Source organism: Mustela nivalis, assembly GCF_964662115.1.
Source record: "Mustela nivalis genome assembly, chromosome: 3".
Lineage (NCBI taxonomy): Eukaryota > Metazoa > Chordata > Mammalia > Carnivora > Mustelidae > Mustela > Mustela nivalis.
In genome coordinates, this window is record NC_139022.1 from 48,223,306 (window position 1) to 48,243,315 (window position 20,010).

General features: G+C 36.4%; 1 protein-coding gene across 2 annotated transcripts in view; it reads left to right on the forward strand.

Annotated features, from left to right (window-relative positions):
* MAN2A1 (mannosidase alpha class 2A member 1) overlaps positions 1–20,010 on the forward strand; it is a 170,013-nt gene that overhangs the window by 91,042 nt on the left and 58,961 nt on the right. For both annotated transcript variants that reach the window (XM_082724900.1, XM_082724901.1), the window contains exons 11-12: positions 463–577; positions 1,853–1,920. In XM_082724900.1, coding sequence (XP_082581026.1) covers positions 463–577; positions 1,853–1,920 — 183 coding nt within the window. The remainder of the gene's footprint in view (positions 1–462; positions 578–1,852; positions 1,921–20,010) is intronic.

Sequence of the window (20,010 nt, forward strand, 5' to 3'; positions counted from 1 at the left end):
TGTGGATACTGATTGAATTTTCTTGTGAATGACAGTTAATCTCATGCTTTCTTCTGCTGTTTCAGCATTTGTTAAAGAATTTTCTGATGTAAAGGACCAAATCACTTCTTTTATAACAATGCCTTAAAGCATGTGGAGTGATCATGTTGAATATTCTTAGTATTTGGCATGATATTCATAGAAAGTGTCAGTAGTTTGAATAAGTTTTTACATGTTTCAGGTGTGTACAGGAAGTTTTCTATTTTAAATGAATCTTTATTAGTGATATCTTTTGATTAACCTTTTTTCCTAAGGACTTAGTTCTGAGCAAAGAAGAGTCAGTTCGTTAGATGTTCATTATAGGTTTCACTTTGGGAATACAGGGTGAAAGTAATGGTGGCTTAGCCATTATTAAAGAAACTGAAAATATTGTATACAGATATTTGAATTCCTTCTCAGACCAGTAAAATTTTTGGTTCACAGACTCTTCCATTCGTTAACGAATCTGAAGAAGATAATTGGATATTCTGCACTGCTACTTATTTTGAAGGACAAAAACTCATACAACTCTTACTCTTTTGATAACCTCCTAGACATGGTTAGTTGCTGCCTTTTATATTATCATAAAAATGTATGATTCTTTGAATCTTGGGTTGGAAAAGGAGGTGAGAAGCTGAATGAAAAGAGACGTTGCAAGATAGCGATTTCCTTGTATATGATTTGAGAGGATTTGTATCCTTTTATATTAAATATTCGTGTGTTTGTCTTTCCTATAAGTGTATCTTTGTTTGATTTATGGTGTATATTTTGTTCTAACTCAATCTAAACATGAAAAATAATGAGCTTGCTTTGTTACATGGAACATACAGCTTTCAGAACATTATTAAGAGGACATTGTAAGGTAACTGGATGTTATAATTAGTTATTTTTTCTTAGCTTCAATTAGAAGCCCGTTGGTATTGGAACTTCTGTAAATCCTTCATCTATTCTTGCCGAACTTCAACTTGAATAATCCTAAAGTCTTCTGGTTTCAGGATGAGTCCATGGAGGGCTGTGGGCAGTGCTCCGATATGTGTAACCGTAGAGGAGCAGTTAAGGAATCAGGAGATTAGCTATTAGCCTCAATCCTCTGTACCTGACTGAAATCCTCTTTACCTGTACTTGAAAAAGTTTCCTGACATCTGTGAGCCCTCATTCATTTTTCTGTAAGGTGGGATGATACCTGCCTTGGTTTGTATCATTGTTAGGATCAGAGAGGCCAATAAAACAGAGCATACTCTGAAAGGAAGAATATACTCTTCAGCAGCAAGGAAGAACAGTTGAAAAAACAATTGATTGCAAACCTCCTTAGACTTCCACGTGGCAACACAGATGTTTCAAAATTGTAACGTTTTATCATTAGAGTCTGTTGTGAACTATACATGTTGAAATTTTACAGTTATTAGAGCTCACACATCTGGAATCAGAGATAATAATTCAGTATTTTCATATACTGATGCTTGCAATCGAATTATAGTTACACATTTTCATATTAAAGTGAAAAATCCAATAAATGAACATACTTTGCTTAAGGATGTGAAACCTGTAATACAAAGGTAAAATAAGAAACTTTTTGCATTATCTTTAGTACTTTGATTTACTTGGTTCCTAACTAGACTCTAGTAGTCCCTGGAACATACGCCATACTGAAGTCTAAAGACACACCCATAAAAATGCACACATGCAAGAATTACTTATTTTGAACTTTGATGGAACTGATGTAGCTAGAAGGAGGATTTTTTTCCATCCATTTTAGGATTTTTCTAAGTATACATAACGGATTTTGAAACTTAAATTTTAAAAGTAAAATAAAAATTTTTGTTTATTTTTATAGGATTTGAAACAAAACTCACAAAGTTCTCTACCACAGAAAACTATAATAACGCTGAGTGCAGAGCCAAGGTAAATAATAATTTCTCATAAACTTTTGCAACTGTTCTGATGACTTTTTTGCTTTCCATGATTCTTTTCTTTAGCCAGGATGTACTTTGAGGAGGTGTTTTATTTAATGAATTTATTAATTAAATTTTTTTGAAGATACGGATTTTTCTCCCATGAGTGTCATGCTCAGTGTTAATAGCTAACACAGTGTTTGGTACATTGATTGTTGAATGAACCATTATAATAATATTTTTTTACAGATACTTGGTATGAGATGGTAAATGATTTATGAATATGTTCTTTCTTAAATCCTTGTTTACTTACCTTCTTTTCATTAATCCCTTGATCCCATTTTTAAAATGAAGGAAGGAACTTAATTATCAAAGTTTCCTGATACAAATTATATACTAAGTGACTGTCATGGTGATGGTCAGACTGTATCGTTTTAGCATGTGGATTTGTGTTAAAGTAAATGGGAAAGATGTTCAGTTAACCTGAAAATGGGGTGACTAATTGGTAGCTGCCTCTGATTATTATAAAGAAATGTTTCATGTTTTTATTGGTAATTATTTAGCCAAGTATTCTGTTTTTAATGATGAAATATCACTAGGTCAGTATCCACTGTCCCCAGATACACAGTATATTCTTATATACTATAACTTTTTGCTGTCTAAATGGAGTAATTTAGTATGTAGAAATGGTAGGATAAAAGAATAATTATAAAGGATAATTCATGATTTTAATTAAGTATTCTTTATTAGGATTATTTTAAAATAAGTGGAAGCAAAGTATTACAGAAATTTTACAATCCTTGATAAAATTGACATTTTAGTTATGCATAGAATAAAGCCTTAGTTGGTTCTAAATCTCTTCAGGAAGTAGAGTCTTAAAATGTATACAGCTCATACCTTTGAACAAGAAGACAGGTATTTTTTAGTAACACTAAAGTATCGCTAAAGTGATGGTAAAGAAATCCTGCATTTCTTTTTTTTTAGCCAGAATAAGAAGGGATTAACTGGAAAAGACAGTTTAAGTCTCAACTTTAAAGTCTTGTTGCAGGTTTAACAGCCGTCAGGTTGCCAGGTCATGAGAGAGTAATGATACCCCCATTGCAAAATGTTTTCTTTGTCTCAAAATAAATAGTATTTTGATGTAGCTGAGGTTATATGGCTGTTCCTTAAATATTGTGCCCCTTATAAACTCTGATGCCTGTAAATTTCTTTGGCCTTAGGTATAATCCCCCTTTTCTATTTTGGTGGGGAAAGATCTTTGTTTCTGCTGACTCTAAGAATGTCTTATGCTTGCTGTTAAGTAATTTATGCCCCTCCTACACCTCATTAGTCTCCCTTTGGGTGTATGGCATGGTGGGGTGGGTGGGATGGAGTTCTAATGGTTTATAAACCCTGTGGCTTTTCTTCTTCCTCTATTGTCCTTGCTTTAGCCAGAAGTAAGTGATAATTTAGCCCTACCTATGAAGGAAGAAAGGAGATCCAGGTGTATTAACTAAGAAGAAATTTATTTTTGAGCTTTAATATTGAGGAGTTTTAATTATAGATAAATGTAAATAGCATTTTTGAGACTTAGTGAAATTATCACTTTCTGATACTTCCTTTTGAATGGTTTGTATTTAAATAGTGTTCTTCATCTATTACTTCTTCATAGTTCTTTTCTACCAAATGTCAGTGCTACTGCTGTTTCTGTAGTTAAGTAAACTGGGGATACTTAAGATTGTCAAATTCTTATTTCTGTCTTTAGTATTTATTTTTTACTTGAGGACCTCATGAATAGAATTACGTGTACTTCTGATTTTAAAAATCTATGTTTTACTTGTTAGCCGCAAATAATCTGAATGACTGATCTCTCAGTAAAATCAGTGAAGGATGGGGGAATGTCAGTGGCCTTTGAAATGGAAGAATTTGATAGTTTCATTTAGCAGGTACTGAAAGTGAAGTCATTGCCCTTCTTAGTCTTGAAGTTGAAAGTTTCAGAAGTATGGTTGTGAGTCTTTCTCATGTTCTTCATGAGTTCTGTATAGTGATCTAAGGCTTAACATTATTTGGATGATAAGAATAATTCTTGTTTGAGCAACAGAGTATTAATCTAAATAAACATGCATTCTCAAGTGAGAGAGACATCCTCCTTAGGAGGGTAAAAATTGGTTTTGGGGAAGTTTGAAATAAAAGGATTTTTTAAACATATAAAGCATAAAAATAGTACTAATAGTACAATAACATATACTTTTAAGTGTTGTGTTAAAATTGTATGTGGGGGATGATTAGCAAAAAATGTCTAAGAGTCTGTAAGGAGTTATGTGAAAAGTATGAGAAACACTGATCTAAGCTCACACAATTTCAATAATACATGTCAGTGAATTTGATCATGCTGTTTGGCAACATTAGTTATAGCTGTAACCTAACATAATTTAGTTTGGGAGTATATTTTTTTATTTTTTTAAGATTTTATTTATTTGCCAGAGAGAGAGAGAGTATACACAAGCAGGCAGAGAGGTAGGCAGAGGCAGTGAGAGAAGCAGGCTTCCTGCTGAGCAAGGAGGCCATTGCGGGACTCCATCCTAGGACCCTGGGATCATGACCTGAGCCGAAGTCAGCGGCTTAACAAACTGAGCTACCCAGGCATCCCAGTTTGGGAGTCTTTAAAAAGGAGTCCCTAATCTGCTCATGGGGATGTAGTACATGTCCATGAGCCTAACTGAGTTCCCAAGATTAGATAAGCTCTATGGTATATGCACCCATAGCCTTTATATGGAAAGCAGGTATAATTAGGGGTTAAAAGTTAGGATACCTTGATCGAGTCATCAATTTTCTAGCTTAAAAGAATCCTTAAATGTACAGAGGTGTTTCTTTTTCTCTAAGGAAACCAATTTTTAAAAGCTGTAATACAAAGATTTACAGGATTAGGGACACGGAGGACATAGGGGATGGAAAGTAAACTCCTGAGACAGCCAGAGATTTCAGTCTTCTTTCAGTGTTTAGTACTTCAGACAGGAGGGAAGCAAATATTGCTGCAGCACAAGCAGCCAAGTCATGTGTTTTGAGAACGTGTGAAGGAACTTTTTTTTTCAATGTGGAAAATTTTAAATGCCACCGAGTACACAACTAAAATTGCATTGAGATAACTTCTATAAATGTGAAAATTTAATTTTTCAAGTAGAAAAATCTTTTAGTTTGAGAGCAATTTATTCAAACCCATTACGTATTTATCATTATGTGCTTTTAATGTTTAGCAAGGTATTTCTTGGTAAGGGATCTTCTATCTCTTTTGGCTAGGAAAAAGAAGGGATTCACTTGAAATGAAACCATCAACCAGGTGGAGACACAAAAGAAGTCATTGTTTGGGGGCCTTGGGTGACTTCAGAGTATCAACCAGATAGTAGAAGTACTCAATTCCAGAGAAGTCACTCAGTACGTCCCTTGCCCTGTACTTGTTGAAGGGTTCTCCCTGGATGGCTGCCCAGCAGCTCTAATTTAATTTCCTCTTGTTTTCTCTATGCATGCTTTCTTTTTGTATCCTAATCTTTATTAATAGCATTATTCTCTTTCTGGTTGTCTAGGTTCTGAAACCCCAGAACCCACTTTGACTTCTATCTTTTCTTGTTCTTTTAAGTTTCATCAGCTGGAGAGTCTTTTGGATTTTCCCGTCTACTCATCTCTTGACATTCATCGTCTCCTGCCTTCCTATTACTTTCCGGTTTTAAGCCTTTTTTTTTTTTTTTTTTTAATGTTTTACTTGAACTCCTGCAATGACTTCCTGTTTTTTTGTCTTCAGTTTCCCTCTGCTCCTAATTTATTGCATGTAATTGTCACAGGAATCTGTCCACAGCAGAACGTGAGAAAGTCACTTGGGTGGAAGCGGCAAGGCTTCTAGGACCTAGTCTCAGAAGTCCTAGAAGGTCTTTTCCGCTGCGTTCTTAGTCAGGCGAGTCACTAGGGTCAGCCAAGATTGAAGAGGAAAGAATTATTCTCCGTTACTCTGATTTGAGGAGCACCTGCAGAAAGTGAAGAGAATGATAGCAGACGTCTTTGGAGATGGTCTCCCACAGCTCACCCACTGGCCCCTACAATTCTCGCACCTACCATGTGCACAATATTCCTTCTCCTTCCAAGATGCCAAAGTGTCATCCCCTTAATGATACTGGCCCCCAATTTTCACCTAAATCAGGTCCAAAATGACTCAGTCACATGGCTGGGAATTGATGTTTTCTTATTCCTGTCAGTATAATACTTAGTATAGGTTAATTCTGCTAGATTGTAAACTCCTTGACAGCAGGGGTCAAGGAGTTGAAAACTGCTAGGAGTTTAAAAACTGCTTTTACTTATGTCTCCCACCATGCCATGGAATTACAGTCAGCATAGTAAGAATAGAATAAATATTTATTGAAATGTAATTAATTACCGTTTGAAGAGATTATTAAAGCTCAGACACCAGATATGCAGAGACCTTCTATGTGAAATTGTGGTATCCTGGTATATCTCCTCCCCAAATAGTTCTTTCATCTAGTGTTTGGAGTTTGCGTGCTGGAGAGCTTCTGAATACACTGAATCCTGCTACAAGCAAAATTAAATTAAATAACAATTCAAAGCTTCGAATTTGCTCAACATTTGGACAGCTGCTCATTGGAGATTTTAGAGTTTCATACCATGATACCTGAAAAATTTTAGGTTCCATCTTAGCATCATTGAATTCTTACAGAATTACCTTTGTTGAGGGCTCTGTAGAATGAGTGGGTTCAAAAGATACTCCCAAATATCTAAGTGATCGCTTAGATCATCAGATCAGGTTTTTTTTTTCTTTTTTAGATTTTATTTAAATTGAAGTTAGTTAGCATTATAGTGTATGATTAGTTTCAGAGATAGTATTTAGTGATTCATCAATTGCATGTAACACCCAGTGCTCATTTCATTAAGTGCCCTCCTTAATGCCTGTCACCCAGTTATCCCATCCCCGGACTACCTCCTCTCCAGCAACTCTCAGTTTCTTCCCTGTAGGTAAGCATCTCTTGTGGTTTGCCTCCTCTGTTTGTTTGTTTTTTTAAAGATTTTATTTCTTTACCTGACAGAGGGAGAGGTCACAAGTAGGCAGAGAGGCAGGCAGAGAGAGAGGAGGAAGTAGGCTTCCCGCTGAGCAGAGAGCCTGATTCGGGACTTGATCCCAGAACCCTGGGATCATGACCCGAGCCGAAGGCAGAGGCTTTAACCCTCTGAGCCACCCAATCACCCCTCCTCCTCTGTTTTTATCTTCTTTTTCCTTCCCTTCCCCTATGTTCATCCGTTTTGCTTTTTAAATTCTAGCTATTAGTAAAATCATATGGTATTTGCCTTTCTCTGACTGACTTATTTCACTTGCCATAATATAGTCTAGTTCCATCCACATTGTTGCAAATGACAAAATTCATTCTTTTTAATGGCTGAGTAATATTCCATGCCCTGTGTATACCACATCTTCTTTATTCATTCATCAGTTGATGGACATTTGGGCTCTTTCCATGTTTTGGCTATTGTGGACATTGCTGTTCAGATCAGTTTTTACACACAAGACTTTCTGTTGTTGCTGACTTAAAGAGTATTTGCCTCATTCTTTATTTTGTGTTTTTAATGTTGTTATCACAAACAGTTCCTCTCACAGTAAATATCTATTGGTGTAATGAAATTCAAGGCTTCAGATCACTTTTTCATCAGTTACCATGTCATCAGTGTATTTTTATACCAAGTTACACTGTATCTAAGAAAGTATCTAATATCCCCACCACTTGTTTAAGCTTATGTTTTAAGTGAAGTAACCAAATTAACTGCTGTACAGTTATTGTTTGGAAGTGGAATTTCTACGAAATAGAATTCTAACCACTCAGATTCTGGCAATGTTATTTACTACAATATTGATAGACCTGGTAGAAACAATCAGTTGGCGTTCAAGAACTGAGCTGCATTTCCGCTACTTGAATGAAAGTGGTTCTAATCTGAGCACCTAGAGTCTCCTGAGGGCTTTGAATGTCAAGATGCAGCTTGCTTTGTACCTGGGGGTCTTTCTTGGGGGAGATGGAACAGTGTTAGCAGTGACAACTAGTGTAAGAACTGTGCTTATTGCTCACAGATCGTAGCGATGTGAGATCAAATCTTGTCGTGTACTAAAAAACTAGTACAGAAATGTCTTCACAGTAGTTAGCAGAGAAATAAATGTACAGAGTCACAAAGATCTGAGGGCTCCTGTCCTTGATAATGAACGGCTGCATTTTAACACTATCCCAAGGGAATTTAAAGTAATAATAGAATCCATGATTTGACTAGGATTTCACACTCTGGACCCTCTGCCGGTTCTGTTACTATGAGAGCAGCTGAAATGTTCTTTCCGTTTAAAGTTACTTTAGAACTTTTCTTTTAATGGGGGAATTGTTAACTGACAGTACTGGAGACTCTTAAAAATAAAACTGAGTTCTAGTCTAGTATAGGTCTGTCTGGATATTAATAGCATAGTCTATTTAAGAATTAATGCTCATTACTGGATTTGAAGGAGGAGTTCCTAAACTCTCCTCTGAGATGCTCTTCTGTTTAAGTGTTTATTGCTTGTGAAAGGTATTTGTGTATTTTCATTGATGTTGTATCTGAGTTACATTTTATTAATTTTGACTTTTCCGAGATAGACATTGACCAGTTCACCAATTATCCAGAAACACCTTTCAGCCTGTGTGTAATGTGAGATATTTTTAGAAAGGGTGTCCGACCCTCTGCTATTCTGAGTAGAATATAGTACGTTACTTTAAGTAACCAAAAACTTCCTGGGGAGTTAGAGATACCATCAACATGATATATTAGTTAATTTTATATTAGAACTAGTTTAAGAGCCTTCGTGTCTGGATTGCAACATCAGATAGTCATATTTGGTGTTTGCTATTCTAAATCTGTCATTCGCAGTCTTGTCTTTTGCCTGATTTTTTTTTCAGGGAAATATAAAGTTCTCTGGGGGAGCGAATAGGAGAAAAAGCCCTACCTTTCCCACAACAGTCTCCCTACCCTTAACATTTCTATTTATTTTATGATATCAGAAATGACGAGTATTAATTCCTGAAATACTGTTTCAACCTTACATTGACTTAGACAAATAACACCTATTATGTGGAAAAGCAAAAAAGTTGACACTTTGATTTTATGTGATGGCAGACGAGGGACTCTGAGACTGACTCTCTCAATTTCCTATTAAAACTCATGAAAACAAAGAAGATGATGAACAAACAGAGGATCACCAAACCTTGGTTTGACAGTCATCCTATTGCCACAATTTAAGATATCCACAAACTATAAAGTTGATCGACCGGACTGGAAAATACAATTACTCACTGGCCAGTAGTAAACAGTTAGAAATAAAAACTACATTGCAGGTCTCTAGAAGGAAGTATGGAAATTGATTCTTTTTCCTTTTTATAATGTCTACCCCCAAAGTTTTGAAATTTGTGTACTTTACCAACTAGAACAGAGAATGAATATTTTAATACAGGGCTGTGGCTACTTTTTGAGGCTGTTAAGGAGATAAAGTAGCTCTTGTTTACATTCTCTCCTCCTAAGATTTCTGTTAACCAATCTCCGTTTAATAGGCCAACGAGATCAGCTGATTTTCTCCATTCCCTTTCTGTGCCCATGATAACCTGACCTTGTTCCTAATAGGCCACTAGCTAAGGAAATGGGCACAATTCCCTTTGTCTTGTCTTTCAGTTGAATGGTATGATTATCATGAAACAATTGTTTATTCCCAGATCAGTTGTTCTTATTACAGGATTTGATTAATTTTTACTGAACTGATGAATTATACAAAAAGATTGTGTTTTTTAAGCAAAGTTGGGTGCTTTGGAAATTTTCAATAAATGTGAGTCACTGGTGAGATGCCTATAAAAACAATTGGGACGAAATCATAAAGCTGTAGAAGCAGTCTGTACTTGGATTGCTTAAGATTTTTTCAAGTGTTGAAGTTCTTGGGCTGCTTTAGGAAAACCTAACCTAGAAACCATACATGATTAATCACATGCATGGTTATGCAGAAAATGTGACACAGGACTCCAGTTAGTGGTCCCATAGTTAAAACAGAAACTTTGCTCTTTCATTAGTAGATTAGGAAATGTTATATGTGCAAGTATATTCAAGACATATATGAAAATATGAATTATTAAGTCATATGTGTGTAACTTAAAACTGTCCTACATAATTTTACTTTAAAGTCAACTTTATCTCTTTCAGTTAATTGGTCTATTGCCAGCCTTAATTACATTGATAAGAGGGCTTCCATTGTGTCTGTATTTTACAGCCAATTTGGAGACTGAATCTGACAGAAATAAAATAAGCAGAAACAAGTGGGGAACTGATGGCCGAGTAGAGTAGAGCATTGACCTAGGGAGGTGCTGTTCAAGGAAATTGCTATTGACAGTGGCACGGGCCAGAAGGATACCATGATAGTCTTTGCTGAAGAAAGAATCCCTCCATTTGTTCACCAGAGCTGGCATAAAATAATGGATGTATAGGCATAGCCACCTTGGATGGTGGCCTTTGGGAACTTGTGCACTCAGGTTGTCTGTATGCATGTGGACTTATATTCCTTATTGTATATTTTATATGTTATATAACTTACTCCCTGTTCTCCATCACTGCATTTTCTTCCCCTGCTTTAGGCATTATTAACAAAGTGGTTATTTAATTTATTTATTTCTTGCTGTCTGTCACCCTTGTTATAATATAAGCTCCATGATGGCAGGGAATTACCTTGCTTTTGAATTCCCTGGCAAATACTTGCTTTTGAATCCCTCGCCAAGTAACTTGTCAAATAAACTAACTCTAGGTAAGAGAGGGACCTTAATCCCAAAATAAAGACCAAGAGTACCTTTAGCATATCCAAGGTCTGGATGTGTGCTTCTATGAGGGTAAGTAAAGGGGAAGTTACCCCAGCAAACCTTTGCAAAGGCTCTTCAGAATGACAGAAAATGGCGGTACAAGAAGTCTCAGAAGAACAGTTTTACCTTTTAAAATGATTTATTTACAGAGACCAGGAAAACATTACAAAAAAGCCTCTTTGGAGTTCTCAAAAAGTCTGAGTCATGATCTCTAAGAAATCTGAGACGGAAAGCAAAGAGCCGAGACGAAAAAATGTGAGAAGATAACAGGGGAGCGACAGAAGGGAAGTTATTGGTGGGGGCACAACAAGAGAGCATCTTCACGAGCGATACTGAAGAGTGAGGCTGCCATTGTGAAAGAGTGGCCAGTGACATGAAAGAAGACCCATGTGATGCTTTGCAAGAATGCAGAGAAAAGGAAGAGGAGTGGAAACAACGGGTGAGAAGACAATAGGTATGGAGGACAAGATTTTAACAAAAGACAAGAGATTTTCTTCAGCAAAAAAAAATGGAGCAGAGGCAATGATCAAAGATAGACTTGATGAAAAGTTTTCTGAGCCGAGAAGGTCTGGCTTTGTAGATAAAAGCGTTAAGTTCTGGATAATATAAATGAAAAGAAGGTCACTCCTGCTATGTGTTGGTAACTTAGTCCATATAAAAGGAAAGGGGCATATTTTAGAAGTACCCAAGCAGAAAGATAGATACTGTATAATATGGAACAAAAGTTAAACAGACTTAGAGTTCTTCTCTATAACAAGTAAACTATAGAGTTTTTAAATCATTTTTATACTCACAGTTATATGTGAAAGCAACAACAACAAAAAGACATTTTCAAATATTAAAACACTTAAAAAGTGTACTATGGGTACTCTACTTTTTAAAAATTTTCATGATAAAACCAACTCAGAGGACTAATACTTGAACCAAAAGTAAGAAGACATTGAAAATAATGAGACATCGTGAAATGCAAATCATGACTGGAAATTTGGTTACCAGAACTGAAGCTAGATAGGTACTGTAGAAAAAGCTATAGGACTGTAGATCTGTAGCTTCAGATTATGTTAACATCTGAAAGAGGTAGAGAGTCAAGAGCCTATAAGAGATCTTAAATAAGTAATTGTTTTGCCTCAGGAAGATTTAAAAGATAAAAGCTCCTGGTGAGAGTGATATTTCCTACTCCATTGCCTTCATTTATTATCAGTGTACTGTTGACTCACCATATACATATCTCTTCTGAGAAAAGTTTGCCAAGGTTTGCCTACAGGCCAGATGGATAGCTCCATCAGGATGGTCCACTTGTACCTCCTTCTCAGCGTGTATAACACTGAACTCCTGGGGCACCTGGGTGGCTCAGTGGATTTTGTGTCTGCCTTTGGCTCAGTTCATGATCCTGGGGTCCTGGGATCAAGCCCCTCCTGAGGCTCCCGGCTCAGCAGGGAACCCACTTCTCCCACTCCGGCTCCCCCTGCTTGTGGGCACGCATGCACTCGCTTGCTCTCTCTGTCAAATAAATAAAATCTTTTAAAAAAATTTTTTAAATTAAAAATAAAACTGGACTCCTGCTCTCTACTCAAATATTCTGTGGTCCTGAGTTCCTTAATAAAACTTCAGCATCGTCATCCAGTTACCTGGGCCTCAGCTTTAGAGTTTCTCATTAGTGTCCCCTTTCAATCTCAAAGGTGTACTCATTTGGACCATAAATTGCAGATAACTTGATCATCTTTGTCTCTTTTCTTTCACTTTCACCTTGTATCCAAACAAATACTAGGTCTTTATATTCTGCTTTCTAAATGTATCACACTTCTCCTTAGCTTCAGTACTGGTGCCCTACTTGAAGTTGCTATTGTCTCTCCCCTGGGTGATGTGACGGTGACAGGGGTCCCTCCCTCATGCATTTTTTGGAGGAATTAAATAAGGTTACGTATATGAATTTAATTAGTATAGAGTCTTGTACTTAGTAGGCATTTAACAGATAACTAACAATGATGGTACAACTCAAAACTCTTCTTTTCTCCGTTGCCCTAAGGATAAATTCACAGAGTCTTTAACTTGAATTATGTGTCTGCATTTTGGTTGCTCTAGCATTATCTTTCACATCACCCCAGCCTGCACTGTGTGCTTTAGCCCTTCAACTATCAATTCTCTTAACATACCATGTTCTCTTAGTTCTAGACCTTTGCTGCCTGGAGACAAAACAAATCCCCCTCCTACCACATCCCAAATCATATACAACACACACACACACAATTTGCCTGATTGGTTCCTGGTTATCTTTTAGGATTCAGCTTAAATATTGCATTATCTGAAAACTTTTTCCAGTATCCTTGAGTCAGACTAGGTGTCACTCTTGTATGTTCTCATGGGACTGTGCATTTAACCACTGTTGTCCCATATAGCACATATATAACATTCCTCCGAAGAAGCTTGAGATAAACCCTGTGAAGGCACAGGCTGGGTCTTATTCATCACTCTTACATGACACTTAACAATCTGTCTAGAAAGTAACCTAGTAATAAGTGTTCAAATTAGGCATTGCACTGGAAGAAATCTATCCTGCAGAAGTAGTGCTGTGTAGAGATGAAGAGAACTGTGGGCAAAATCTGTCTCTCAGCTTTATCATCTGAAAAAATTCTTGAAAAGACTTAAATGTTCAACAGTAACCATCAAGGAATTGGTTGGATACACTGTGTTCAGAAAATTTTTATAAAGTTTAAAAAGATGCCCACATTAGCATGTATTTTGTAATAAAGACCATAGGATTGGTAAATTCTGAGGTTTTAGCTCAAGTTTTTATACACTCTGCCTTTCACATTCCACAGAGAAAATACAGACTCACCTGAATTAAAGAAGTTATAAATGATTAAGTGAAATAAGGAAGAAGTACTTGGTATACGGGAACTGTCTGCTGATTGATCATTAAAAATTGTGCTAGAGAAGGTGACAGTTATGAGAAGTTAGGTGTAGTAATTGAGAGGCAGTTATGGACAGATTTAAAACTAAACGCTCTGAGGAAAAAGTACCTTTGTAGTGATCGATCTTTATGGGAAAATTTTTGCTTTAGGAGAGTCATCTTATATTCACTGTTTTCTTCTTTTAAGATCAATAGGAGTTTTGGGTACTTGAGTATAATTTGTTGTGGGTATAGTATTTCATTTCAGATTACATTCAGCTGCACATAACAAAAAGCATGCTACATAAGCTTCCCAAGAAAGCCAATTATTTTTCTTAGGTACAAGTTTCAAAGTAGTAGGTAGTCTAGGACTTGTGATTTGTTCCATGAGGTTGTGAAAGGACCAGGCCCCTTTTAGCTCTCAGCTCAGCATTAGCCTGTGGTAGTTTTCATGGTCTCAAGATTGTGCCTGATTCTCTAGACATTGCATTGTGTTCCAGCCAGGAAGGGGTAGGAGGAGCAAAGGATGAGAATTATGCCACTTGAGTCTCTGACTTTTATTAGAAGCTCCACTTGCTGAATTCTAATTATATTTCAGTGGCCGGGACTATGTCACGTGGCCACATTAAGTATGGAGAATCAAGGGCTTTTAAGCTAGGATTATTGTCTTCCTGAGTTTTTGTCAGGAAAGGAGAATTTGAGAATGGCTATTGAGTAGGCAACTAGCATTATCTGCTCACTGGGTTCATTAACTAGATGACTCAGGCCAGCTACCATATTTTCTGATCATTGACGACTCTTCCCTGCGCTCTTGCGCTCGGACTGGAGTTGTATTCTATGCACTGTAGAAACAAGTCTGCACTGAATAAATCAGTCCTGGGTGCTAGAAGCTTCTGAAAATTTTCTTTTCAAGACTCTCCTACCAGTTTGGTAGAAAAATCGTATCTAACACAATTATTAAAAACCAGCTTTTCCATTTATTCCAAAACCAAGACATAATTAGGTATTGCAAGAGTAAAAATTGGGAGAGAGATAAAGTAGAAGCATATATGTCCTCTTGGGATTTGGGGTATACACATATTAAGAAAATATAATATTCTTGAACATTTGTTTCTTGGTGGCCTATTTAGGATCATGTTAAAAGATACTTGTTTCTTGGTTCAGAGAGTCAGCCATTTAATGACATTTATTTTGTATTCCTGCCTTTGTAGCACTGTCCTGGGATATAGTCATGTTTTCCTTCCCCTTTGATTTCTTGTTTTTGTTTTTTTTTTCTTTCTTTCTTTCTTGCTCAGCACCTGCATAGATAGGGTGTCTTCTTAAAGTAGTCTATGACTTCGACTGCTTATATTGCTTACCTTTAAATAAAATCCTCAATCCTTTACCTGAAATCTTTTGTGAATTCAGAATTTTTAATTTTTAAGAACATAATATGCATATATGGCATATTACATAAATCTTTCAGTCTGGGACAGGGCTCATTAAATAATTTAAAATTTCTGGATATTTAGAACAAGTGGAATAAATAATTATATGCGGTTTCATGTCAGTTCAGTTTAGGTTTTGCCACCAAATGAGTTTTGAAAAAACATGATTTTCAGAGTTCTTCAGATTTTGCAGGTAGAGATTGTAGATCTATATAATAAAGGTTTGGAAGAATTATGAGATAATTAGTTTAAGGTAATTAGTAGCAAATTCCCTAATAAAGAGACAGTATGGGAGAAAGCACTATAACTCTTCTGACTGGCATTGGATTGCTATTAGCATCATGCTTAAGTACCTCGAATTTTCTTTGTCCTGATTCCCATCCCTTCCAAAAATTGAAAACTGTCTATCTTTCAAGAAATTTTTGCAAGTCGAGTGGTGCTGTCTCTTCACCCCCTGCACCACGTTCAGGAAGCACAGAGGTATTTAAGTGCTAACTTTTCTTCTTGAGTGTACAGTATGCTTCCTCATTATCAGAATTAAAAAAGGAATTCTTATTCCTTTCTTGCGCCTCCTGAAGTAATACTGTTTATAACTTTGCATTAGGCATTTTAAAGTTTATGACAGGCATCTTTAAATAATATAACTGTATATTAATTCTTTTTACATTTTTACCGTCATTTAGAGATTTGAAGAAACTATTTATCAGTAGGCTACCATCATTCTCACATCTTGATTTCTAAAAGATTTACAATGTAGATGGCTTTTGTCCCCTTAGTCCTTCCAGGGCATGTTACCTTAAATCATTCTTATCATCAATTTTATGTGAACTTGAAAAGAATTTTCCTTCCGAGGCCCTTATAATTGGTCTGCTGTGATTTTGTTTCTAGGTACAAAAGTCTTTTAGATTTTATTAGCTTTAGAGTTTATCTGTGGAAGTGGCTGAACAGACTGCATTGAAAATGATAGTTTTAAGTTTTATTTCTTCAAAAGCAATGGTAAAGAAGTTATGCGTTCAGTGAACACCTGCTAAATTGCCTGGTTAGTCTGTGTTTTAATTGCCTCTCTATTGTTTATACTTTAAATCAAACTTTCTTAACTAGCCATGTGGTTCTAGTTTATTGTCAGATTATTACACAGTGAATTAAGTTTATACAAGGCGTTGTAGTTGTGTGGTTTGTCTAATGAAATTATTTTTTATTTTTTTAAATTTAATTTAATTAATTTATTTGACACAGAGAGAGAGAGTGGGGAGCAGAGAGCCCGATGTGGGGCTCGATCCCAGGACCCTGAGATCATGACCTGAGCCGAAGGCAGAGGCTTAACCCACTGAGCCACCCAAGTGCCCCTGTCTAATGAAATTAAAGCGATTTTGTTTGTCGCTTCCAACCTCTTACAGTTCCCTTACCAAGGATCATAATTAGGGGAGTGCAGAAGATGGACAGGAAAAATATGTGCCCTCTATCTGTTGGATCGAGATTTTTTTTGTTGCCTTACAATGTGAAGGCAGAGTTCGCACGGGGACTACCAACTGTAATCTGGGAAGGATTATAGTAGTTTCCACTTAAACTATTTGGAAATGCATAACTTCATAGAACCTAAGAAAAACTCCAGGAAGGAGATGAGATCGTGTCAAAGGAAAGCTGATGTTGGTTTGATGTATCTGCCAGATGTTGCAAATCTTGAGTGATTCTCTTCTCTTACTGCTGTAGTGCTACAGGTGCTCCCCCCATGTGTTGGGAGTTATATAACGCACTATGAAGAGAGAAAGCAAATATCCGCAATACCAGTAATTTTTTAAGGTGTTGGGGTTGGGGGAAGTGATGATTAAATGACAGTCCTTAGTTGTTGTTTTGTTTTGTTTTGTTTTTTTTCTGGTTTCTTGCACACTCAGTCCTCTGTTCTCTCTCTTCTTTCCTCCCTGTGTCCATCATGTCTTCTGAAATTGCTGAGATAGAGCTGATTAATAACTCAAAGCAGTTCACAGCATAGACTGAAGTGATATGGCATATTTCAAAGTCTTCCATTCTTCTGAACCAGATTTTTTTTCCTTCTAAATGCAGATTAATAAAGCGTGCACTACAAGAGGAACAAGGAAAAGGATTTTAGTGAAGGTATCCTGATCCTGAAAAAGTCAGGAAGGGCTTCAAGCCCATCTTGGACTTCAGAACACTTCACAACTTTGTGGTAAAAGAAAAATTTTAAATAGAGCATTTGGACTTATTTATTTCATCCTTATTTGGAGAGCAGCATTATTTTATTATTTTATTTTATTTTAGGCAAATATTGTATGTGAAATTAGGCTACTTTTCAAAGTAAAGCATACCTGGGTTTTAGGTTTTTTTGTAGGTACTGAATATATACTCAAAGTATTATAGGTAGTTGGATGGCTTGTGTGTTTTTCTTCGAAACGTGTTCTTTATCCCTTGTGACATTGTGTTTGCCTTCACTGTGAGTGATGTTTTCTCTAGTGTTTTGTATCTTCTTCAGTCGGTTCATTGGATTGTAGAGGAGAATGTCTTTCCCAGGACCAATATTGTGTCTAAAAGTGTTTTGAAAATAGAAAGTGGTTTGTGTTTTGTTGTTTCCATATTTTTACTTCTTATATAATGGCTCACTTGCATGGAGAGATACAGCACCCATAAAAAATTGTTATTGTTGTTTTTTTCTTTTCACCTGAAAAACCTCACAGAGACTAGATTTCTGTTGTTGACAAAGATGTACAAAGTGAATACAAACGTATTTGCCGTGTCTGTCTTTAGTAACAAAACAACTTTATTTTACTGCATTAACTTTTAAGGTCTTTTTATTCATGAAAATCAGCCTGTTTATGTACTACGTGTTCCTCCAAAGTTACAGCATTATAGTTATTGGAGAAATGAAATGTTCTCCCGGTAGATGAAAATTACATTTTGATTGAACATCATTTCTTATGCAGTCACCCATAAATATAATGCCTTCTGCTGTCTTTTTAGAAAATGGCTACAGATGTGATTTCTGAATTGACAAGAAAATAGAACATCTTAATGTTTTAGGTAAAACAGATGGTATTTTTGTTTTAGGCAAAACTCCCTTGTAGTGAAAGCGACTTAATTGGTGACAAGACTCTTGGGGTCAGCCAACTTATATACAGCTTTCGTATCTGTTTCTTATTATTGCTTTAATATCAAAGGTTTTAGAACAGTTGGAAAGGAGTATTTATTCCCGTTACTGCTATTTTCTGTTAGGCCCTGGAAATAGATGTAAGATTTTTCAGGCCTGTTTTATTTACAAAAGTTGTGAAATTGCATGTTGTTTCTACTTTGGTTATATTTTGGCTTTTAGAAGTGCTTTTCCCATTCCTGAAATATGTAGTTGTACTTTTTGACAGTTAACACCTTATAATAGTATTGAATTGCGGCTATAAAGAGTATTTGCCCCAATAAATTCTGGTAACGTTTATATACTAACTCTTTCGTTTCCATACATTGAGCTTTCAGCAGATTTCATGATCGGGTGCCTAAAAAGAGCACAGTATTGTGAAAGGAGCTCTGAGCTGAGAGTCCGGCTCAGTCTAGTCCCACCTCTGGCACTAACCATTTTTTGGAAACCTAATTTCATTTACTGCACATGCTGGGAGAGAGTGGCCTGAAGTACATGATTCCTAGAGTTGCAGCTAGCCTCCGTTGGTTTTCTTGTCTGTTAAAAACATAAATTGCTATAAAGCATACATTTGGATAAACGCTAAGGAAGGAAGTTTTTGAGTAGAAAACTCAACTGTGGAAATTAAGCAAGCTTGTCCAATAACTGGGACATAGGAAACTATTTTCCAAAATACCACCACGATTGCAAAATGGAGACTTATTACAGTAATTCCCTTCCTATCACCTCTTAGAAAAAGTTAGAACTTACTGAAAGAATAGCTTGTGTTATCATTATAGCAGTTCAGGAAGGTAGTCCCAATTTCATCTCAAAGAAACTCCTTTAAACCACAGTGTAGCCATTGGAGGTGATTAGAAGGTTTCTGAGTGAAGACTCTTTACTGGTGTGGGCACAGAGCCTTCTGATGAACCCCAGACCAAGAACCTTGGGGACGTGGGGACTCTGATGGGACTCTGAGTGCTGCAGATGGCGCGTCTTCTAGCACATACACCTTGAGTGTCTCCCCCAGAAAGGTGCCTTGAAGCCTGACTGCTTTAATGTAAATCCTGGCTCTGCACTTGAGTGGCTCTGCATCCATGAGCAGGATATGGAACCACTCTACACATCTGTAAAATAGGCATGATTCTGGGACGGCATAAGTTAGTTAGGAAACTGAATGGAGTTAATCCAAGTGACATACAGACTGAATGCTAGACAGTGTTCTAAAGGCCAATTAAGTGCAGCTGTTGGTGTAATTGGTATTATTGTTAGTGTTTTTACCATTATATCTGAAAATCTCCCTACCACCTGCCAAGTCAAATTTACTGTATTAAAAATAGCAAAATTATTTCTTTATATAAAGTGCTATTTGTGAATTACTGCTTTGTCTCTTAGTATTATAAACAAGCATAATTCTCTACTCAGTAATATTTTCTAACAGACAGCATTCCAGAATGTGCATTTAACAATCACATACTTTTCATCTAAATGAAGATCTTTGATTAGAAATATTTTGTAGATTCCTTGGATTTGAGGTAGAAGGTATTCTCAGAAATTAAATCCTTAGTTGACAATAGCAATTTTAGGCCCCGCTATCATGTTGTTTCATGAAGGCAGCTTCTTGTTTGGATTCAAGCTCATATGCAGTGCACTTGTACACTTTGCTTCTGAATCTTGTCCTTGGACAAATGACTGTTGATAGAATGGTAGATTCATAATATTTTTGTCCCATGAATTTTAAGAATGTTATTTCTCCTAAATGTAGGGGAAAATGGTGAAATACTGTGTT